The following is a 24,144-nucleotide window of genomic DNA, read 5'->3' as shown; positions in this document are numbered from 1 at the left end:
AGTCTACATTAAAATTCTGTGGAGTTTTGTTTGTGTTTGCTAAACAGTTTAAGACTACAACTAACTTGCCTTCAGTAGTATTTTGATTTGTTCTTCCTAGATCAATTAAATATGTGGGGTTTTTCCTCTATGCAAGGAGGCCACCCCCCTACAAAAGAGTGATTAACTAATGATGTCTGAAAATGTTAAATCTTACCTAGCCACTGAGCAGTATTTGAAAACAAGTTAATTACCACTTATTGCTAGTTACCACAGTGTTACCACTTTCTCATCATCAGTCATGTTATTTATGTGGTGTAATTTGTCAGTGCTATATATATTCAGCAAAAAAGAAGACTACTTGGGAGGAAAACTAGTACTTTGCATTCAAGTGTTTGAAAAGGGTGGCACTTTGGTTTTTGTAAATTCTCAGGATACCTTCTTGTCCTAGACTCTCAGAATCTCGTTCAGAGATGTTAGTGCTGCTTTTTGTTTCTACTGTATAACACAAGTGTTTACACAAGAAGAAATTACTGCGGTGATCTTCAGAGGACTGTTTTGGGAAAGGATTGGGGCTAGGCTTTGTTCTCGGCAGCTTTGAAACTGGAATTGTAGTTTTTTCTGTGTCTTTGCTTAACAGTCAGATAGGTGCAAAATGAATACAAAAAGAAAGAAAAGGAAAAGATATTTTCTGACAAAGGTGGGAGAAAGCCACATGCATACCCATACCCTTCTCTAATGTTTCCTCTCACTTTGATTATGTAACTTTAATGTATTTTTCACTGCAGCTTATTTTCCTTTCAGTTGTTTATGAAATAATGAGAGGAGAATATCTGAAAAGGTAGCTTTACCTACATTTTGAAAGCCATTAACACCAAAAAATTCATGTGTGAGGTTAAGGGAGACAGTAACCAAAGTGAGTATTGAATTGAATGTACCAATTATCAACAATTTTGATAATTTTGTGTTGATCCAGTGAACTGCTTATCAGTTTTCAGCATGCTATACTTTATAAAACAATTTGCCATTGTTTTAAGAACAAGCAAATTTGCTGTATCCAAGAGATGCTGTATTGCAAAACCTGAAGGTCCTATTGCTAAAATTTACTGGTAAGGGCAGCAGTGAAATGAACTCTCTGCATCTTTTTGGCCTGCCAGAATATGATCTCCTTGACCTGTTCCCCTGCTGTTAAGAGGAAGGCTCAGTCCCTTCCTTGGTCACTGCAGCTGAAGAGTTCTTTGTGCTAAATACCAGTTTATTTTATAGCACCAAGATGGTCACTGTCTTTACAAGCAAGGGTACAATGTCCTTAGCTCTAGAAAGTATAATCTGAGTGTCAGATTCCACCACTTTTCCACATGTTGCAAGGTACTGTGGACTGTGAACAGTTCTACCGAAATCCCCAAACTCACTGGAGAATAATGGCCCTCTGCTTTTCAGCCCAGTACTGAAGATTTGCATAGAAATATAAAAACTGGCCCTACCTAATAAATGAACAAAAAAAGTGGGAATACAGCAAGACATGAAATTAATTTTTGAAGTAGCTGGACTTCTATCAGGTTCACTATGGGGACTTTTGCCTTTTGGTGTCATCAGGCTAAAAAAGCAGAATTTTGTATATTCCACCAGGAAATTTTAATGAAGGTTCCAAACCAAGTCAGTGCAGATGAACAGAACCAACCAAAATACCAACTTCCAGGGACTTAAAAGCATGTTAGAATATGGCAACTGCAAATAGTCAAAGGAAAATATATAATATAGGTGAAGTTCAAATTCTAATGGTATTTTATCTTTGCTCGTAAATCTTGTGAAATAAAAGTGCAGATTCTTTAAGGCTCATTAGTCCAAAGCAGAACAGGAAACATTCTTCATTTAAGCAAAGCTCAGTCTTAAAATAGAAAGAAAACACAACTCTCAGCTGTGGTTTCAGACAGCAATAGAGAACAAGCTTTCCAGTATGTTTTGGTCTGAAACTTACTTGTATCTGGTCCTGCTGCAGTTTTTGTTCCTTGGTTTGCAAGAATAGCTTAGTATCTCTTTGGTTATTTTGTGGGTCATGTATTGTTGCCAGGTAACTAGGGATGATGCAGCTTCTTCTCCTCTTACCTGTTCTTTTGAAACGTAGTGGAATTTAGAATGGGGCGGAAAGAGTAGTTGAAGTGTCAGGCTAGCATATCTGGTTGTACAGGTATCTCTCTTGCTATTCTCTTTATTTGAGCATACACATGCACACACCCACACATCCCTTTTGTCTGTCACTGTTCTTCAAGTGCTAGAGTGCTTGGGGAAACTATGTGACTGCATGTATTTGATTGTGTAAAATATAGTGATAACACCCTAAAAAAAAATGTCTTTCTTTCTTGCAGTAGATACGGGAGAAGAGTTTGTCAGCATGCTCACTGAACTGCTGTTTGAATTGCACGTTGCTGCTACTCCTGACAAGCTTAATAAGGTTAGCAACTGTTAGTAAGCTGCCCTGTGTTTTTTGGACAGAGATAAAAAAGGAGGGCTTTGTTCTGAAATCTGACTCAGTTCAGACAGTTCAGAAAGCAAAGAACAGGAGGGTGGCACTAAAATGATGAATATAGAAAAGCTTTCAGAGAAGAGAGTGAGATTAGTAAGGCAATACAGCTGCCATGACTAGCTAGCACAACACGTTAGAAAGCCTTCAACCAGGGATGTCTCAGCAGAAGAGTTCATGAGCACAGCACATTTGGTCTTACGTTCTGGGAACAAAGGTCAGGTTCAGATTTATTTTTCTTGCTCATCATGTTTATTCTTCTGAGGGACTTCTCCAGACCTTCTTAGCTAGAAGCAAAGTCTGGGATTTATCTTGTCTAGCTTCAGTCATCTAAAAGTTAGATGGCTAGAAGCTAGTCACGTCACTAGTCACATTTGTACTGTCAGGTCCCTTTAAAGTGATTCACCTGCTGATCTTTGGCTCAGATGAATGTTTATCTCTCTAGCTGCATAGACTATGGATAACTATCTTAGTCTTAGGTCTTAACATATTTTTTGACTTCATGTTAAAAAAAGAGACATCATAAATTTCTTATTAACTATAACAGTAGTCTGAAGGTGTGTAGAACTTCAAGGTTTTCCCACTTTGATCTACTTTCAAGCCTGGGAAGGCAGCTGAAGATACAGTGATTTGCTATTTATTTTGCCTTTAAAAATTTAGTACATCTCTCTTACTTCTCCAATATTTTTTTCTCCTTTTTTATACCACCTTCTTATTTTATTTGGGAAAATTATTTCTATGTAAATAGATACCTCACAAAGCTGAAATATTAGTAAATTTGGTATTAATGCCAGCTCTATGTGTTAGTTAGGGATTTCATACCTGTAGAGGAATTAACCCTCACTAATCCATCTTTATGTAGTCAGAAATGCTTCTCCCTACAGTCTCTTAAATATACACTTAACTAAATGCCATGCAGAGGCTTGATATGTTTGAACTTCTGAATGTAAAAAGGAAGTAATTAAATGTATTGTTAATTAATGTTCATGAACATAATTTGATATTCCCTATATGAACTGAACTTTGGGGTTGGGTTCTTTGTTTGGCAGGCTAGGAAAAAAGCTCATGAGTGGCTGGAAGAAGCCAGTTTTTCTACCCCAGTAGACACAGAAGAGAAGCTAAAAGAAAAACCTGGGGAACCTGGTGAAGAAAAGATTGAAAAAGAAGATAAAATTGACAGTGATAAAACAGAAGTAGATAAAAACAAAACTGTGGAGGTAAAATAGCTTCTTGGGGATAAGTTTCATTAAGCAAATTGTCATACTTTGATTACTTCTTTGTTTGTTGGTTTTATATGTTCTCCTTATTTATAACTCATGGAAGTATTAGGAAATAGTAATATATAACTATTCACTGTAGACCCAATAGGAAATTAATTTGCATAAATATTTTTACTTAGTCTGTTCCCATAAGTACCTATCAAAGTAGCAGGTCCTCTGTCTATTGTATTGGGTGTTCATGTCTAGGTTTTTGTGTATATGTATGTGTATACACAACATACAGTGAGCTGAGGGATTCTGTGGTGTAATGCCAATAGCACATCGAAAGTCATACCTCAACATTCCTTAGCATCTGTGTTTCCCAGTGACAGTACATGAAAGAAATTCACAAACTTTGTTTAAACACTTAAACAGTTTAAATCACAAACAGACAAAACAGAAATATTATTTAGGCAACTCACAAATGTTCATTCTCTCTATGAGAGAGAGCTCTTAAGGCTAAAAGTAGCATGTTTAGACAACCCTTCTTGCTGATAAGGGTGATTGTGATCGAATATTTTACACCAAATTATACCAATGTTAAATATGGTTGGTATCTTTGTCAAAATATTATCCATAATGTTTCCTTACAAAAAAGGTCCAAGGAAGGAGACAGTTACACTGTATGTATTATAGACTTTATGCAATTGCAGATTTCCAGCTGGCATCAGCTTGTGAAAGCTGTAACACCATAGTGCTAAATTGAATTCTTTATCATTGCTGATAAAAGTCACTTTTTTATTGGGAGTATTATCCATTTATACTCTGGAAATTCATCTGAGGGATGACTCAATACTTTTGGCTCTATATGAAAGTAGTTATGACTTATTTTAGTGTTAAGGGATCTCTGTATTTGTTAGGACTAGGTCTAAAAGTGTTAGGTTAGAAAATCCAAGAGCGTGATGTGACCTAGTTCCCATCCAAATAAATGGTAGACTTGTTCTTACTAATTTTTCAGGATGAGTGTAAGGTCTATATTTTATAATCTGTGGATACTTCATTTCCTAATATTGTTTGTGAGGATGGCATTATGGCTGATATTACTTCACTATGTACGTGATGGTATTTCCAGTTGGGGCAGGGGTGCTCCTATGTTTGAAATTCTTTTATGTGTATATATCTGTATGTATATTTATCAATGTTGTTATTAGTGATTACATTATTCACTGTTTCTAATTTAAGGAAATATACATGCTCTCCATTGAAAGTCTGGCTGAGGTAACTGCTCGTTGTATTGAACAGCTTCATAAAGTAGCAGAATTAATTCTGCATGGGCAAGAAGTAGAAAAAACAGCTCAAGATCAAGCAAAAGTACTGACAAAGTGAGTATTTTAAGCATTTCATGTATGAACATTTGACATTTGCTTAAAACTCATGTAGTTTTGTTCAGCTTTTGGCACTTGAAGGCAGTAAGTTCATGAATCAACATATGGTATTGGCTTTAGGGGTCCTGGTGCTGTATTTTCTCATGTAATCAAGTTACATAGGCTACCTGTCATTTTTTGACATGGCTAACACATGTATGTTTACAAAACCATGACCTATTCACAGGCTGAAAGTTGTTTCTGCTCCAGCAAGTGAATGTACATGCTAATTTGGGTTGCATTTCCTGTTCCCTCTGCAAAAGATACTGTGCTAGCATATATAGAATTTGCTTTTAGAGCACATAATGCAGTCTTATTATCTGTTGATTGAGTTTCATTATCTAGTGTTTAGCTGCCAAAAATATAAAAAAAATAATCTGTAGTTCTAAATGATGAGACTACATTTGCCAGCAACTTTCTGGTAAACCGCAGTAAAACATGCATAAATTCAGGAAGCCAGTTTATCTAGTGGGACTCAAAATTCAGATCTCAAGCTCTCTGTAATAATCAATTCTACTGATATTAATGGGGTTTGACGCTAAGATGTTTTAAGCACTTGAGTCCTAAGTAAGTAAAGTATTCAAGCACGTGTTTATCCTTAGGAATCCTAGTAACGATAGCAAAGTCCATAGCAACACTTCAGTCTAAAACAAACAAACAACTTGAACAACTATTTTTCAGAATTATTTTTTCAGAACAAATATTTTTCAGAATTTCAGAATTAGAGCTAAGGTATGGTGCATTTTGCAGGATGAGGTTCTATGTGATGCACTTCTGAATGTTTTGCAAAACAGTGAAAATTCTAGGAATAGAACTAGATCTCCTTCTTCTTTCATATTTTAACCACAAGTGTACTTCCTCTTTTAGTACAGAGTAGATGTTCTATTGCATAGATAGGAAACTTCTCGCTGTTTTCTTTAAAGTTTGATTTATTTCCAACAGTATTTCTAGGAGTTGTGTTGCTGCAGTTATCAGAAAAACATGAGTTAAAAAATTGAAACATTGCCCTATCAAAAAAACCTAGTGTTTGTGCCAACATGATGTCATTTTGCTGCTGTAGTCAGCAATGGATTTTTCAGTGGAGGAATGTAAAAACTATTTAATGAACAAAATCTACTCCAAAATATTTAAAAAAATACTAGAAGCAAAATTGCTTTAAGAACGTTCTTGGATGAAGTTTGTGCCTGGGGTAGTCACAGAGTTTTCACTTGTTGACAGGACAAGGATGTATTTTTATATTTGTCTCTCTTGTTTTTAAAACCAGTTTAACAAGTGCCATGTGCAATGAAGTTTCATCTTTATCAAAGAAGTTTTCTGATTCTGTAACAGCAGTTGGGGTAAGATAACAGCATTCTCTGTGGCATTCAGGCTTTTTTTAATAGTTCACTTCTTGAAACAGAACTTACTACACAAGTGCAGTGGCTTTACATGACGTACCAGCAAAGAGGGCATTTCTTTCCTCAGGTCAAGAACACAGAGCATTTTTAGAGCAGATTACCTGTTGCAGAAAAAGTTTATAAGCCTTGATGGATGGCAGTGCGTCCTCTGCCTTTGATAATCTCTATTCCTAGACACATTTCCCATTTTTCCTGATCACCGCTCAGCACTTCTTGTCTTTTTGTACTGAAAGGGCCCTACCTTTGTAGTCCCACAACTTGATATTGTCTTCTCAGCCTATCCCTTTTGAATGCATTTGTGTAAAAGTCATTAACAGATAACACTTCCAGTACCTTAAGATGGTTTCACGAGCTGTCATCTTAGCCTTTGCTAAATCCCCTGGCCTAGGGCCACTGTGTTTTCAAAAGGTTTAAGAGATTAGAAAATCTATTTAGTCGTTCATCTTAAAAAAATTGACTCTGTCTTGTATTTCAAGATATTCCATTTAGGAACATCCATTCATCTGTGAACATCTTTGCTAGAAATATTATCCTGCCTTTCAAGATGTTTCAAAGATGACTGGCATCTGAGTATTCTCTCAGGATCCAGAAGCAAAAACTGTGCTGTTGCTGAAATTGTTCTGTAAACTTCAGAGAAGAACAAACTCTGGTTCTCCTGATTACTCCATGAAAATGTGAATGTACATCAAAGGAAATTTTCCCAGTTCTCCCATGAGCTCTTCCAAGACATCTCTGAGCATTTTTTTCAGAGTTATTTGTAGACAACATGATTTACTGGGTTGCTTTTATTCTGAATAATTTACATTCCTTCCCATTACTCTGGGAGAAACTGCTTGTTTTGCATTTTGGGATTGTATTTTAGCATCTCTTTGTGTGACACTCACAATAAATACATGCACAGACATATAAAAATGAATTGCACATGAAATATTAAGCTAGCCCAGCTCAGGAAATTGGAAACAAAAGCTTTCATAAGCATCACATTAGGTTTTGTTGTTATTATCTCTGGACTCAATTTTTAGGACCAGATTGTTTTTATGGACATTCGTGTGGACACGTAAGAAATTGAGCACAAAGACACTTCCCACTACTAAAGTACTCTCTAGAGGAGAGTTTTAGTAGGCAGTCAGATGATCTTAATGTGCTGTCCTGTGCTTGTAAGCTTTTGGAGGAAGATACGGGTATTCTGCTTACCATGATCAGTAGGTCAGATCAGGGCCTGTCACACAGGACTGTAGAAAATCTACATCTGCCTGCACGCCCCAGTGGTTCAGCTTCCTTCTTGACCTGCCAACAGTACCTGGGTTCACAAACACATTCCAGTATCCTGCAAAGTGCATTAACTCATGGAAACTGAGAAATGGCTTAGAACAGAAAATACTGGGGTTTTTCAAACATAATGTCATCCCTGTAGTTTTACCTGTATAATTCAGACAATAGTTGTAGTGCTGGCTGTACACATAGTCTATAATGTTGGCAATGTTTCTGAGTGAGCAGTAGTGCAGAAGTAAGAAATAACAGCTTTTCTTGCTACATAAGATTTCTTTCAAATTTTAATTTATTCATTCGTACAATCAATAGTATAAAATTGATACTGCTCTCTATCTGTTTCAGTTTATTGATAATCAACTGAACAGTGCATTTCTTAATGGATTTTTTAGTCACTGACAGTAAAATTACTTTTCTTTTCTCTAACCATCTTCCCTTTGTTCTGCCATCTTTCTCCAAACTAAAATTAAGGTGTTTTATGTTTCTTTAAATCTGTAATATAAAAGCTACAAGGCTGTAAGTGGAAATATTTCAGTTAAATTAATCAGTATTGTGTTTCCTTTGTTTCCTTTGCCCTAATGAAGTCCACCATTCAGTATTAAAAGAAAGCAACTCTTTCTGGAGGTTACTGTCATTCTAAAAAAACACAATGCAAAGAAAAATGAGAAAAAAGGAAAGAAATTTTGCCATTTTGAAAACCAGAGGAGCTGACAAATCTTGGTTTTCTGGCCTCTAGTAGTGTCACTACTCATTGTATCCATTTTATTCCTATCTGGTGGCTGAGAAAAATGCTATGTACGCTGAGCTATGTCTACTGGCTGGCCTGCATTGTCCAGCTCAACATATACTGCCTCCAGCATGGCAATCCAAGTTTCATCTCTTTTTCCTTCTGTAGGGGAGCTAATCCGGGCCTTTCATTTCCTCCTAACCACAGATATTTGTGAAACTTCAGAGAACTTAATTTTTCTTCTGACCTGTATTTTTCCTTCTTCTTTCCTTGAAAATGAGCAAGGGGTTAAAAAATTTGGGGGGGAGATTAAAAGGTCACTGACAGGCAGATGGACAGACAATGTCATCACATAAATATCACATCCATAGGAAACCAAGCAATTTGAAACTCTGTGGTACATGAATTAATGAAAAAGTAAAACCGTTCATTGTGCTCAGTGATAGAAATACGTAGGGTCTACTGAAGTGTGTATGAAATGTAGACACAGTTACCAGGAATACTGTGATAAACAGTCTGAGTAAGAATCAAGGTGAAGCAAGACCTTTATAGAATTCATAAAACCACTTCTCAGGTAGCAGTATATTTCTGTTAAATGTATTTCTTGTCCTGGCATTTCATTCTATTTTCTGGTTTACAGAGCAGTATGAAGGCAGAGGTTCTTAACCCCATCATCAACAGTGTGCTATTAGAGGTAAGCCTTCACTTTTTTCACATTAGGAGATGTTCTAGCACAATGATTTTGAAATGAAACAGTCTCATTTATGTCTGAAGAAAGAACTATATAAAAAGTAATGACAATATCATTCTGGCTGTTCAGCGCCAGCTCATAAAGCTCTTGGTTTTGTGTTCATCTTCTCCCACAAACACTATAGTAGTAATACTGCATTTACTGAGGAGTCGTAAGAACTGTGTCACTGAAGTGAGACTGGCCAGCTCTTTAATTCTGCTGCTGTATTGGTCAGAGCACAGCAGACAATTTGCTGTTTATCCCTTTTCTAACCTATTCACACGTTGCCTGGGATGTCTATTCTTACTGTTATATTACCTACTTCAAATCTTGCAGAGGATTTCTGATTCACAGATAGTTTCAGACTATTCTTTCCTTTAAAATTGGAGTTGCAGTTATGCTACAGTGCTTCCCTTCCATAGGCATTTAGGTTTCCACAGAGATTCACAGTGTAGCAGCAGGTTTGGTCATCACATGGATAACCATGTGTTAGACATCATCAAAATGTTCCTGAGTGATTTCTTTTATTAGTTACCATAACCCATGAGTGACCTCTTCTATTAGACATCATGAGCTATTTTTCATCAGAAAAGCAACAGTAAGTAAAACGTGCCTCAGTTTTGCTGAGAAGAGGTCAAGAGGGAGTAATACACTCAAAGTACTAAAATGTGTACTATCTGCAGCATGAGTTCTTTTAACTCTGCTAATTATATCACACTTCTCTTCAAACGTAAATAAACATATAGTAGTGACTACAAGTTGTCATTCTGTATCTAAAACTGTTCTCTTAAAAATGAGGAAAAGATTTTTACAATAAGCAATTTTGCACTGAATTAACAATATCTTTAGGGAAAATAATGGGAAGATTAATAGAGCTGTAGTAAAGATTACTGTGCAGTTCCTTTTGTTATAGGGTAAATTTGCTGTTGCAGCTGATGTATCTTTCTGTGCTCCAGAAATTGTGAAATCTGGGAATGTCCGGAATTGTGGAATATGATGTTTTGTACTTCTTAAATCCTGTATTTGTATTTGTACAAATATGTATTTGTACAGCCTAGGATCATGGAGAATTACAAACTGCTGTACTGTTCAGTATTAGAAATTCCAATAATAGTACTACACGTTAAAGCCATTACAATAATTCAAACTGTTATTTTCAGTGACACTTCTTCCACCTACAGCAAATTCAGAATTAGTTCTGTTGTTGGAAAGACTAGCTGTTTTGTATTTAAAAAGTCAAATCTACTTCTGAACACTGGCATTTTATTCTACTCTCATTACAAACAAAACTGTCCAAGAGTTCAAACTGAGGGAAAATCAGATTTTCATGTAGTGATTGAGGCTCTCCTTGTTAGCCATAAGCTGTTGCAATTTATAATTTTTGGTATCTGCAGGTTCTAAAATCTTGTGTGAATACATATGCTAATATAGCATGATGCAGATGTAAAAAAAAAAAAAAAAAAAGAAGTGTATTTAAAAAGTACAGTGTAATTCCTGAAATACATGACAGCTATACTGATGAACCACATGTTTTCTCTCCCCATTAGGGTTGCAACAGCACTACTTACATTCAGGATGCTTTCCAGCTATTGCTTCCAGTTCTGCAAATTTCACATATCCAAACCAGTTGTTTGAAAGCACAAGAGTGACAGTTTCCCAGCAGTTGTCTCCGTTGGGCTTAACAGAAACCACAGACGTAATGTCTTTAATGTATGCAGATAGAAGAGGTGGTGTGAGAGATGTTGGGCCACTTAAGAGTCCTTTGAAGACACTAACTGCAGTTTTGCACATACAATCTTGAACATCATTTTAAAACTCTCTCAGATTTGTAGACTTTAGAAGTAGTTAGTAAAGTGAGTAATTTCTTTTCCATTACAGTATATCCTCTGCATTAATTTAAACTGAAGTTTATTGATATTAGCATTGATTTATATACGGATTCTAAGTGTTGACCCTTCCAGTTGTAGACAGTGTCTGAAGCAAATTAGAAGGTAAAATTTTAAAATATTTCAGCCCAAATGACCGTTTCTGTTGTTTGCATCCTGTCAGTTAAAAATGTATATTTCAAAAGTTGGTTTCAGTACTTCATTTTAGCCAACATGAACAAATTATCATAGTGTTGGTGCTTGTTAAATATTATTTACAGTAGCAAATAATAACATCATAATAATATGTACCACTTACATAACACTTTGTGTTGAAAGAGTTGTACAGCAATAGGTATTAACTTTACTAAATGAAAATTATGGAGGATATACATAGAGAATTATACTGAAAAGAAATTTTCTGAGCCAGTTGAGAGTATGGGTAAAGTTCTGTATTTGCTGACCCACAGTTTTGTATTCATTTATGTCTATTTCTTCATTCCAATGGCAGAACAACATTGCAGGCCAAAATGATCTTTTTAATACACAAGAAATAGAAAATTTCCCTTTTGTTTGGCAATTGAAATACCCCCAAAATAATCTCCTCTCAGGTGTGTTACCAAGTTAGCACTTTGGGATTTAATTTTGGCTTTAAACATTATGAACCTTTTTAACAAATGGAGTGACTGATACTGACAATTCAGAAATAGGTTTTGGGCGTAGAGAAGAAGTTGTGAAAAGAAGTTAGGAGAGAATTACTTTAGGTGAGGATGTCATATGTCAGAGCAATCACCTTTTATCTGAGGCAGTAGGAATGACATTTCATGATAACACTAGCAACAGTGATAATTTCTCCATATCCCTAGCTTAAAATCCTGAGCTGTGAACCTCAGAATTTGTTCAGGCTAGTGTACCTCGTAGATAGGAAGAACTTTCCAATATTTTATGCAGTTTGTTCTCCTGGATTTTCATTGTTTATTACATTCTTTCAGCTATTTTTTTCCTCTTGATACGCTCATGAATTGTTTTTAGGTACTTTTTAATTGTAGTTAACATCTGAATATATTTAATCATAGAAGCATAGTCTATACGTCATAAAAATAATGAAACAGAGCATGAGGAAATACTATCATGTTTGCCAGAAAAGAGAAAACATGTATCTGCTTTGCACATGGTAACTTAATTTTGAGTCCAAGTAAGAGAGGACAGAAAGGTCTCTTTGTTTGTGTCTCACACTGCTGTGGTCCCCGTTCTGCTGTCACACACATTGTGACTTTTCCATCTTTTTTATTTAGAGGTGAAATTTTCACTATCCCTTCAATAAGGTTTATTATGCAAAACCTATTTTTTGACACCGTGTAATTTAGCAGATTTGAGATAATCTTTCTGGGTAAGTAGAAGGGGTACAGTCTTCAAAGCCACCTACACAGAATGTAAAAAAAAAAATTAGAGCAATGTGAACAAAAATAAGAAAGCCCCTTGGCAGCTGAAAAGGCAAACAAAGCTTGACATTCATCGGTATTTATGCCATATTGAGCACCTAAATTACCTCAACATGAGAGAAAGTGGGACACAGGAGGGTGCAACCGGTAAGCAGGGTCACTAGCCCAAAGGTAGGATACAGCTCCCCTCAGCCGTTACATCCGTGACACTTCTATCTGACATTGCTTTATTTCTGAAAGCGTCATTTGAGGTGTGTATTACAAAATAATGTTTAGTTGATGCAAAGCATTTCACCTCTGGCATCTACGCTTTGAGGGGGATAAGCGGGCTCTTCTCTAGTAGTCTGGGCTGGCTACTGGGAGAGATGCACACTTGTACTCACCTGACAAGCACTTTGGCCGAGAAGAACAGCTCCTCGGTGCAGATGACTGAGAACCGTGTACTTGCTCCATATAGTTGATCATGAGCAGTTTGAAGTATCTGGGCACCAGTGAAAGCATTCAGTGGCTTGTAAAAAGGCCTGTTTGTTTAAAGTGTTTTTTTTCTGTTGTTCTGTGCTGGCAAGCAGAATATAATACCTGGTTAAAAGCTTGTTTATTTTTCAAACGAAGACAGTCAAGAAAAATCTAGTGTTTTAACCTATCAACCATTACATCCTGGATTTATTTTTACTTTAATTTGATCATTAGTTTTCATCAAGAAGCCTTTCTGTCCACGTTGGAGTACAGCTCTGCATCAGATATCTATAAACATCGTATTACTCCTAAATGAGTCATAGAACATAGCAATAGCTGTTTCATATTGTTCCTATGCCAAGTTAATGTTTCAGACATAAATTAATTTAGTCACTTTTTCATACAAATCTTTTTTTTTTTTTTCCCTCTGAAATGCAGTGCAGAATATATAGTGTTAAACCTGTCAGAAAAATGAATTGACTGATAGTGGTGCCTTTTAGCAGAGACTGAACAATGTAGTATTAGAAGCGTCAGGGGATAATGTTTGAAATCATAGAGGGGCATTCTTAAGACAAAGATTGCTTGTCTGAACTGTTCTTTACTAGAGGTTTCACTGTCTTGCTTAAATTATGTATGTATTGAATAAAGTACCTTACCCTAAAATAAAAGAAGCTGTAAAAAATAACGTGAGGGCTTACAGTTTTTACATCCATACAATGTAGGAAAGGAGACAGGGCAGAATATGAGCACAGGGATACTCCATCTGATCTCAGATGCAGTCATCTTGTCCTAGGAAAACTGAATGTTACATCTTTAAATCAATTTTAGGTAAATAATATTTCAGTAGAAAAGCACTGTATAGATGTAACCACACTATTCTGTTTACACTAGTTTGTATTCTTCCATCAGTCAAATTTGAGATACCTAACTGAGACAGTCTACTAAGAATGTTTTGAAGAATAATGTGATGGGAGGAGGTACTCGCTGAAGTCTTCCACTTTCTGATTTTGTGATTTACCTTCAGAATGATGAATATGATTTTACTGAGAGTCTGATAAAAACAGGTGTTGCCTTAAACTTTTAAGGGAGAGTGTACTTCTGTGGCGAATGAAGAGACGGGACGCAGCTTGATGCAAGCAAATGTCAATTTATTGCACAGAAGCACGAGGTTTTATACACTTTCAGAAGCTGCGCGTTTTAAACAGATTGGTTCTTGAAGCTAAGCCTTGCATACTAGGCAATCCCTGATTGGTGGTTAACTGCCATCAATTAACAACAAGGTGTTACCTTTCCTTGGCGCCATCCTTGGCGCCATCCGTCTCCCACTCCCCTGTGCTCTGCAAACATGCCTCATCATGTTAATTGTTGTCTAGACAAGCTTGAACAAATTCCCCTCAGCTAACTGATTGCCATGCATGGTCCTAGTTTGCAGACGGCTCCTGCATACTTCCTTTCATCACCACTGTTTTCCACATTGGTTCACTACTGTTTTCCACATTGATATACGAACTGTGCCTTGGCACTCATCAAACTACTAGGCTTTAAGTGCTTATTTAAAAAATAACCTAGATTGTGAAAATTACCTGTTCTCTTAAGCAGATCTCTTTGTCATGGCATTCCTTTCACTTTGAACACACCTTTTTATGCAGAGACAAAGGAGGCAGGCTTTTGCACTCACTGAGTTGAGAAATTTATCAAGATGAAACTTAAACCAATGTCTATGTACCTACAGCCTTGCATTGTTGAAGGATGAGCTAGAAATAAGCTATTACACAAGTCATTTGCTGTATTTGTATATTAAAGGTATTTGCTGACTTTTATTTTTTTCAGGCAAACAAAACAAAGCAAGCTGTAAGTTGTTTGCTGCTTTTTAGGGTATAGTCAATTCATGTGTAAACATCTCTTCCCTATGATTTGCTCCTGCACTCCAGCATCCTGCACTCCAGAATATTTTTGTTTGAGACGGCTAAACAAAAGAGCTTTTTTCTCTTCCACTTTTTTCATATTGCTTAGATTATCCACTGAAGCCATTAATATTTTCCTCTAAAATGTGCCTCAAACGTATAATACAAAATCACAGTCATTACAAGTTGAAATGCTTTTTAATGATGTTTCCAGTGTCACCCATCAGTCAGGATTCATAACAACCTTAATGGGACTGAAACGCCACAGTATTTTTAGTGACAAATACAGATTTTTCACCTTTTTTCTGATTTCACAGAAATGTTTTTATCATACAAGCAGTCACCCAGCTCATAGGATTATCTTTGAGATGTTCCAGTTCTATTTCAAATGACAGCCCTGTCCTTTCTGTTAGCCTCAAAAGAACGTGAAGAGTGGAAAAGGACTTTCCTGAGTTCTTTTTAAAACCATCTCGGAGCAAGGCTTAACACAACACCATCAGCCAGTCTGACCTACTTTGAAACTCTTACAGTCTGATTGGAAAGCCTTCTGGACTTTAAACACTTTTTTTCTGTCTTGGGTCAACCTTTGCTGCTGAACCTGCTTTTAGTGTGTGACCTGTACGTTTTCCATGTCTGACTCCTACTCCAGTGTTTGTAATACTGACCATGGTGTGCCATTTTAAAATTAAAGAATTGAAAATAAAATGTCACAAATTGAGCTATATTAAAAAGATGGGAAAGGGAAAATTATTTTCAAAGAAAATAAAAAGGACATGCTGTCTGGAAATAGGAATAGTTTGCAAGGTTGGATTAGAGAAAAGGCTCTGTGAAAGAATTTTTCAGCATGGCTCAGAATAAACAAGTGATGACATCTGATTTATTCCAGCAGAACTGGAATAAATCATAACAGCACTTCTGAAGTAAAATGAAAATCTGCATGAACTTGAAGGAAGTAAGTCAAAGATAAGAACGTTCAAAGAGGAAGAGCTCAGAGGAACACAGACAGCTAATTTGATCGTGCTGGATCTGCAGTGCTCGTTCTCCCTTCTTTGCCTGCACCCCAAAAGTCCCTGAGCATGCACCTGCTAAGAACTCCTTATTAGTCTCCCCACTTTGATCTCCTTTTCACAGCTTCCCTTTACAGTCTTGAGGAGGTGCCGTAACAGACTCCAAAACAAAGCACTAGCTGTTCATTCTGCCTTTCAAACATTCTACCCAAGGAGTGAAAGAATATTTCTTACGCAACAGTACAACAATGTACAGAAGGAGTCTAAAGCTGCAGCGACAACTAATCATAATTCTTAGTGAGCTGAATTTGCTGCTGCTGTAAAGAGGAAGGCATGAAGGCATTACTCAAACACGTGTGCTGCTGCTCTTCTGCACTGCAGGGTTGGGGCTGAAAGGCGTTCAACGAGAGGTGCCTGTTCTGGAATCAGACAATGCCACCTAAATGCAAGCCAGAAAACTGGGTAATTCGAACAATTTTTAAACACCTTCAGAAGCCTCAAGCCATTTACTAGACCTGGAAAAATGCAGTTCTACTCTTCCTGCCATTGCTTAGCCCAGACACTGAATCAGCCGCTCAGACAGTGCTGGTATTGAAGGTGGTCTGTGCCTTTCCTGTAGTTCCATTACCAGTTCTGCCCCGTGTCCCTTTTGGACATTTCCATACACAGTCAGTTCTGCCTTCCCCACCAGTGCCATCCACCCCACCCTCCTCCACCTCCTGTCTCCTTCCTCCTGTTGCTTTCTGAAGTTCTTCCTTCCTGCCCATCCTCTCATGCTTCAGAGTCTGCACCAGGATGGCCTTTCTCTCCTCAGGTGTTCAGTTTAGAAGAAGCCAGAGATGAAGAGAAGGGAGTTAGAGGACATGGGAGGAGAGAAGCCAAGAGGATCTTAGGAGAAAGTGGGAAATCGGTTGCTCTTTAGTCCCTTCCTTGCTCCTCCAGCCTGAGAATGATGGACTAGAGACAGCCTGAGGTTCCTTCAACCTGCATTACCTTACGATCACTTTTTTTTTTTTTTCTTACCACTCTCACCAATGTCTCCCCATTCTCCCACTGTTCCCTCTAGTTTGGATCATACTTGCAAGACAAGGTAAGCTCTACTCAACAGGGATGAAAAGCTTGTAAGAGCCTTTTGTGTTTACTTGTTCTCGGTGGTTTTAAAGGTAACTTTTTTAAAGGAACCTTCCCAAGCAGTAAAACCAAACGCTTAGAGAGCTGTGAGATAACTGTGGGTGATAAAAGAGTAAGTCATAGTTTAGCCATCGAAGGAAAAGCAAAGAGGGAGGTTACAGGCAGCAACAATACAGAATTAAATTACAGAGGAAAGGAAATTAAACTGGGGTCACAAGGAGCAGGGCTGTCCCTACCAACGAGATCTCTGGATTACTGAAGGGGAGGAGTGATAGATAGTGCCATCATTCGAAGCATTTAAACACGGACTAAAATGGCCTACAGCGATTTGAGATAGATATGCCTCTTCATCTGTAAGTCGTTGTTCTATAGCAAGAAGAAAGAAAAACAACCAGAAACCAATTGTGATAGTTTTGTTTTATAGACTGTATTAAAAAATCCATTTCTGAAAAACTTTAAGTTATTACCATAGATAAGCAATAAAGGCTCAAAAGCTCCTAAATCAAGACAGTATTTTTCTCTGATTTTTTTATAAGATGGTAACAAACAATAGAAACAAATGCTTCAGACTTATCCAACTAAATATAAAAAATTCCATATGGCCTCAAATCATTCAGAAGCTGATATTCACAACTATTCCTATTAAATCTGAACTGCTTGGTGCAGTATAATGACTGAACAAGCAATTTCGAAAAGCTTCAGGAGGGAAAAACTATATAAAATGTAAGGTATAGAGGTTATGAAGTATTAACACGATGCTAAATTGCTGCATATCGTATTTGCAATGGGCAGTTTACAATCTGCTCATCCTGATGGATTTAGCACAAGGGAGTTTGAAGACCTGGCTCTGCAATTTCAGTTTCTGCCTAGTAATTGATGGTTAAATTGTACGCACAAATAATGTGTTAGCACCAAATGATTTTGGGACCCTGCTCAGCCCAAACTGCTCCATTACACTCAGAGGAGCAGTAATAAATGGAAAGTAAGGAAAAGTTGCAGGAGATAATGAGACTGAATACTAATGACCTAAAGTAGTGCAAAAGATAGAAATGCAATTTTTCAAAAAGTACAATCCCCATTTGGCATCTTAACGAGTTATTAAAAAACAATAATAACGATTCTGTGGTTTGAAGCCAAATTACTATTTTTCCACATTTTTTTCTCTATCCACTAAGATGTTGCAGAATTTATTAAGGTCTTCCAGGTTTACTGCAGAAATTAAAATGTACTGCAGGATTCTCTCCATTTACGATCCTCTGGTCACCTGCCTCAACAACCAGAAATTGTATCTTTTAGGAATCTTACCTAGAATATTAAAATAGGCTGAAAACTGCTTATTTCAAGGAAGCAGAGGATAATTTCTATCTTTAAACAGACTTCTTTGTCTGATGGAGAATATAAAAGAAATTTCTTCTCTGATAGAAGATGAAATTGTTGCAAGCATTATCTCACAACCATATAATTAAGTATAAATCCCAAATGAACTGAAAATAGATGTAAAATCTATACTCTCCTACTGAAGTTGTTTTCTACAGCAAAGTATGTTTGTCCATCATTAGTATTTTCGTAATACCAAATAATTAGGGTGATGGATAAAACGAAGCTTCCCAACTAAAATGCATAGTTGCATTGTCATGAAAAAAAGGCTGGATAACATAGCTCCGCAAACTGGAAATGGAGATGCTTCTTTCTGTGGTGTATGATGTGTCTTCTTCCATCCAACAGTAATGATACTTCACACGGCAACATCTGCAACTGAAGAAAACAGCATCAGAAAAAAAGAGGTTAATCAGGTCTTTCCTGATTTATCTTAAATGTCATTCTCTTGACTTTCACAGTAATGAATTTCCCTCTTTATTTCAAAAGAAAACAACATTGTAGCTAAGAGGCAGACAAAACGGACTATATACATCAGATTGGGGTGAAAGACCTAAGCATGATACCTGCCAGCAGAATCACGGTTTAGGCACCCACCACGTGAGACTATGGTACAGGAACCTGAGCGAGACGCCCCAGACCTCATTCACCTTCAGGGAAGGTGGGCAATGTAAGTGGGCAGAGCCAACAGCTGCCCTAGAGAACATTAACCACATCCACCTGGCTGGAACACTTCGATAAGAGTGTCCCTCAAGTGTCCCAAACTGGCTTTCTGCAGAGCGTCTCCATCCACACAGAGTTCAGCCTGGAACTGCCTTTCAGCGGTAGGTGGTGATTGATCTCTTTCCTTCAAATAACAGAGCAGGCTTCCCTCTCTCTGTCCCTCCCAGCGGCTAGAAGAGGCAAGAAGAGTTCTGTATGATGCCTGCCTCCGCTCCAGAATCTCTTGCTCTGTGTCAGCTCCAGGGCATCTCCCCATGAACTACTCCACCTGCAGCAGAGCGTTCAGAAGTGAATCTGGGGTATTAACAAGGTCTAACTGAAGCTGACCCAAAATAAGCTGAAATGTCCTAATGGGAAAAAATAAAAATAGACCAATACAAACCACCAGCTAGATGGGAAGAATTTACAAACCTGCGCCCAACTACATTTCCCGTACTACACTCATATACAGTAGGACAAATTCGGAAATAATGAACTATGAGCAGCTTTTTCCACATTCCCAAGTGAAAAATACTCCTCAGTAATTGTCAATGAGACTTTTGAAATTTGGACTGCAGCTCCCAGAGTAGCATGTGGTGAGAAACCTTGAAATATGAAAATGCCCAGATCCCAATCAAGCTCATCTTAGTTGTTAGGGAACTACACGGTGCTGGCTTGAGGGCAGGGAGCACAGGGTTTCTGTACTTCTTACTCTCACGCTGAGTGAAAAAGCAAATGTAGCCTGTCATTTGTACCCAATGTACCCACCCACTCTGGTAGGGGATGTAGCTGCAGGTCCAGTAATAACACCTGTCTCCCTTTTCCTTTATATCATAAGGACTGGGATAAGAAGTGTTCCTTGGCCGTGAAATCATACTGGAGGCAACAGCTGCTGAAGCGAGCTAGAAAATGACAAGTGTAGGCAGGATACAATGCATCAAAAATTGATGCCAGCTAATGGAACAGTGGTTTAAACAGCCTGCACAGTGCCCGTTACAGTCCAGTTCCACAAGCAAGCAGAGTGCTTCCCTTCAAAAAACCTCTTAAGTGTCTGTTTTGCGGAGAAGCGCACCCTGGCATGCATTGTGTGCAGAGGCCAATAATTGTGCCAACTACCCTGGAATGTGCTCAGCAATCCGATTCTATGAGCTCTTTCGTACTGAGAGGAGTTTAAATTTTAATGCATGATTTAAGCCTTGAATCTGTTATGGAAGCAGGAACAGAGGAGGAATTATCTTTCATATTTAAAAAATAAATATGTGATTGAGTGACTGCATACAGTCCTGAAAGCAATTTAAAGCTGCATATGGGTATAAATCTTTTTCATAGTTACCTACAGGAATTTGTGAAAGCATAAAAAATGATGTCTTACAAAAATGGCCAACTGGCAAACCCAGTATGTCACTACCAGCAGGAACTCCTGCTGTCAGCGGCACCGCACCCAATCTCATGGTGACTTTCCCCACCATAATATCACTTCTGAGCACTGAAATGATGCTTTTTGGAAAAAGTGTCAAAAGGCTAAGTGGAAAGATCACAGCAATTTAAAATAATCTTTAGAAATACATTAATGATTTATAAGAACAGCTTAAGCGTAATCTTTCTCTCACTCCTGAGTACATTTGGTATGTGCCTTCGCTAGAACATTTTGAACTATGAGTTTCACTGTTTTCCCTATGTAATTTGTATCTTCTGTTGTTTGTGTAGGTGTCTTACTTAAAGACAGACGAGAGGGATTCTTCTAAATATGAAAATGCAGAGGCATGAAGGCGGGTTAATTAACATTGCTAACATACAGCTGTGGGCCGGCTTCAGGGCGTGGGTTGGCTGATGTGGACAAGGTGCAGCTGTGGCTGGTTCTGTGCAGCAGTTAAATAGCTCATAGGGGTATAGAAGAGGAGCAGCCAATGGAGAGAGGTCTGGCAGAAGCAGAGAGGAGTAGTACCTGCCTTGGGGGTAGAAGAGACAAGGAGAAGGATGCAGTAGGGGTGAGAACCAGAGGGACTGGCCTGAAGAGTATGAAGAAACAGCCTGGATGGTGGATGAACTGTTGAAACCTTGTGGGGGATTGGTGGCTGTGCTGGGGCAAGGCGTGCTGGCTGCTTGTTGAAGTTAACCTGGCATGGGATGGTAAAAAGTCTTGTTGCAGCCAGCTAGTTTTGAGAGTGCTGCAACATGAAAACATTTCTGTAAAGCCACAATCACATAAGGAAAAGTGGGAAAAGAATATTTTTTTAGGCTATTTCTGTTTGTGCTACTGTAAGTTCTGTGATGATGGCATGTAAAGAGCTATTCAGCAAGGCAGCAGGGGCCTGAGCCAAAGCCCTGGGTGGACTTGCATTGAATTTTCCTGGTATTAGATTGGAATTTGCACAACTACATTTCTAAATTGCTAGGGGAGGGTATCCTTAGAAATGGACAGCAGTGGTGATACTACTGATGTAGCTGGATGAGAACCAGCCTCTCGTACACTCAGTTACTTAATGATCTCTTGTACCAACATGGGAGGTTTTGTGTCCACATGCTTTTAGATTGTAAGAGAAGAAAGGGACCCATCAACTTCTCTTTTACAATTTCTGTGGAAGAGGTTTTCACCTTTTTAGACATACACACGCTTCCCCTGTGCATCATCCCTGTCAGTTACCTGTCATCTACCTTACATTCCAGTTTTATAATCCGTTTCACTGGATGATAAGGCTGTGCCTCAAGTTCTATATTCACTGGGAGACTAACTTGTCTTATCTAACCATACAGCTACACTCTTGCTCAGAAAGAAATAGAGAGATGTGAAGCACCTTGTACATTCAAGGATCTCAAAGCTCTTTACAAAGAGATGGAAGTGCTGATGGCAAAAGGCAGTGTACTAATAATTGTTGGCAATTGCTGATGTGGAACTTTCATTAGCTTTCGTGCAGCCTTTGACGTGTCCACCAGTTTTATTAAGAGAATTAATGGGAGGCAGGACACTAAGATTGTTTCATCTTGTCCTTGGGGCATTGACTGTCAAAGAGATTGATGCAGTAAGAGAAGGGCTCGGGGTAATAGTGAGTAGATTGTGTGAATTTGATCTAACAACAGCTCAGAGCATGATACTGGACCCTTTCTACCAACAAAACAAGTCCACAACAGTTAGCTTTAAGACACTGTGTTTTCCTTCTTTCTTTCCTCATAAATTGGCAGCTCTTCATCAGGAACTGTCAGATCTGTATCTGTCTCCGATTTCCCCAAGTAAGAGAGAACACTGTTCTATTCCTAGTCATTCGTGAGATCCATTACTGCCCCTTTTGATTCAGAGAATACAAGGCCACTTCCCCTTGAGCAGGCAGAGCACCCAAGTACTGCAGGAGAGGGGTCACCGTTACTCTTCATGCCATACACATGTGACACTTATTCTGCCCTGATCACTGTAGGACTGAAGTACTCTTCTGGTGTGGAAGAAGCCAGCCAGTCTGTCCAGACTCCATGTGGCCCCACTGCTGGGGAAAGAGGGACTGCCATAAGGGCAGGACAGATAAAGAGAGAAGTCACACCTTGGGACAGGCTTTCTTAAGCCTCCAAGGGTAAGCTTAGCCAAAACCTTCCCTATGAAACAACAATTTCAGGGCTAACCATCAGTAAAATCATCTTGCTGTATACTCCACCACCTTCAGAGAGGATGTTCGTCATATATCAGGGTGTTTTAATAGGCATGGCAAATTGACTTTTGCTCACTTTCATTTCTTACTTCATTTATTCTCTGCCCCCACTGTTTTAGGGAGCAGCCATTGAATCAAGTGCGTTCAAAATTGGTAGCCCTCTTACAGCTTCACATGCTGCATTTTTTTAAGTAAAGGGAGCTAGTTGCCTCACTTCAATATAGAAATTATTTATTCTTCTGATCTGCTCTCCCAGATTTCTTGCCATCAGTCCAGCTTCTTGTTTCTGTCTTTTCATCTGTCACAGGAGAGGGTATTCACTCCTGGAACTTGAAAATAAAATAAAAAAAAAAAGCAGATATACATCCCACTGCATTTCAGAACTGCTAAAAATAATAGTTGATATGAGTAGTGCTTTTAAAGTTAAAAGTACCAGTTTATGCAAGTAGTGCTTTGTAAGTTAAAAGCACTACACAATCTCTGTTTCAGCTGAGGATAAACTGTTCTTACCACAGTGCAAATTAGTAACAAGGCACTATTGGCAGAGACAGAAAAGTTGGGTCTCCAGAGCCTTATTCTAGCATGCTGTCCTCTGAACAGCATTGCCTCCAAAGGCAAGTATTTGCCCTAAATAGTGTTCATGCTTCCTATCCAAATAAACAGCACCCTTGACATTTAAGGTAATTACTATCACCTTTTGACTGCACTAAGGAAATCCACCTACACTTGCCATATATAAAGAGGGGACTGTCTTAAAGCACTTGAGAGACTTGGCTCATTCATTTTTTCCAGGACAGTTACTAATATGGCAGTTTAATGGAAGATGGCAGAAACAGAGGAGGATTCTTAACTTCAGCAGTCAAATTAATAATAGTTACTGTGAAAATACACAGACATTAAGTGACCTATGCTGAAAAGATTTTCCTTTGGCAAAGTTACAAGTGCAAAAGTTAGTGCATTTTTTATCAGCTGAATTAGCTGTCAGTGTGATAGTAACCAATGAACTGGAAGTAAGGGAGCATGTGCATGCGTGTCTCTGCACACACACAAATGCACACAGAGGTAGATACATGGACACACACAGAGGATATAAGTATATTGATAAACATGATACACATCATGTTTATCAATATACTTACATTTCATGATCAACTATTGTCTTAATATTAAAGACATTAAAAAGACATTTGTAGAAACGTCTTTTTTTGACAATTTTCAAATGAAAAATTCAGCAGAAAGTAGCAATATGTCATTGATTGATATCTCTCTACCTATTAGTAAGATAAATACTTCCCTGTTGCAGGCTAGAGCAACAAGCAAATAACAAGCTTTACACTTTGCTCTCCCGTCCGATCTGGACTTTTTAACCACAGGAATTT

At 38.0% G+C, this 24,144-nt stretch overlaps 2 protein-coding genes across 7 annotated transcripts in view; one reads left to right on the top strand and one right to left on the bottom strand.

The window, feature by feature from the left end:
• The window catches only part of FAM114A1 (family with sequence similarity 114 member A1), a 37,468-nt gene extending 23,352 nt beyond the window's left edge, over positions 1–14,116 (top strand). Inside the window, exons 10-15 of one of the 2 annotated variants that reach the window (XM_080409015.1) lie at positions 2,349–2,431; positions 3,550–3,717; positions 4,942–5,081; positions 6,388–6,460; positions 9,157–9,210; positions 10,794–14,116. In XM_080409015.1, coding sequence (XP_080265141.1) covers positions 2,349–2,431; positions 3,550–3,717; positions 4,942–5,081; positions 6,388–6,460; positions 9,157–9,210; positions 10,794–10,895 — 620 coding nt within the window. In that variant the 3' untranslated portion in view covers positions 10,896–14,116. Of the gene's footprint in view, positions 1–2,345; positions 2,432–3,549; positions 3,718–4,941; positions 5,082–6,387; positions 6,461–9,156; positions 9,211–10,793 lie in introns of both variants that reach the window. The other variant, XM_080409014.1, reaches the window with a different exon arrangement.
• Positions 14,117–17,453: 3,337 nt separating this feature from the next.
• Positions 17,454–24,144, bottom strand: part of TMEM156 (transmembrane protein 156) — a 29,410-nt gene continuing 22,719 nt past the window's right edge. For all 5 annotated transcript variants that reach the window (XM_080409529.1, XM_080409531.1, XM_080409530.1 and 2 more), the window contains one exon: positions 17,454–18,806. In XM_080409529.1, the coding sequence (XP_080265655.1) occupies positions 18,787–18,806 (20 nt within the window). In that variant the 3' untranslated portion in view covers positions 17,454–18,786. The remainder of the gene's footprint in view (positions 18,807–24,144) is intronic.

Source organism: Falco punctatus, assembly GCF_963210335.1.
Source record: "Falco punctatus genome assembly, chromosome: 1".
NCBI classification, from domain to species: domain Eukaryota; kingdom Metazoa; phylum Chordata; class Aves; order Falconiformes; family Falconidae; genus Falco; species Falco punctatus.
This window is presented reverse-complemented; position numbering and strand designations above follow the sequence as displayed.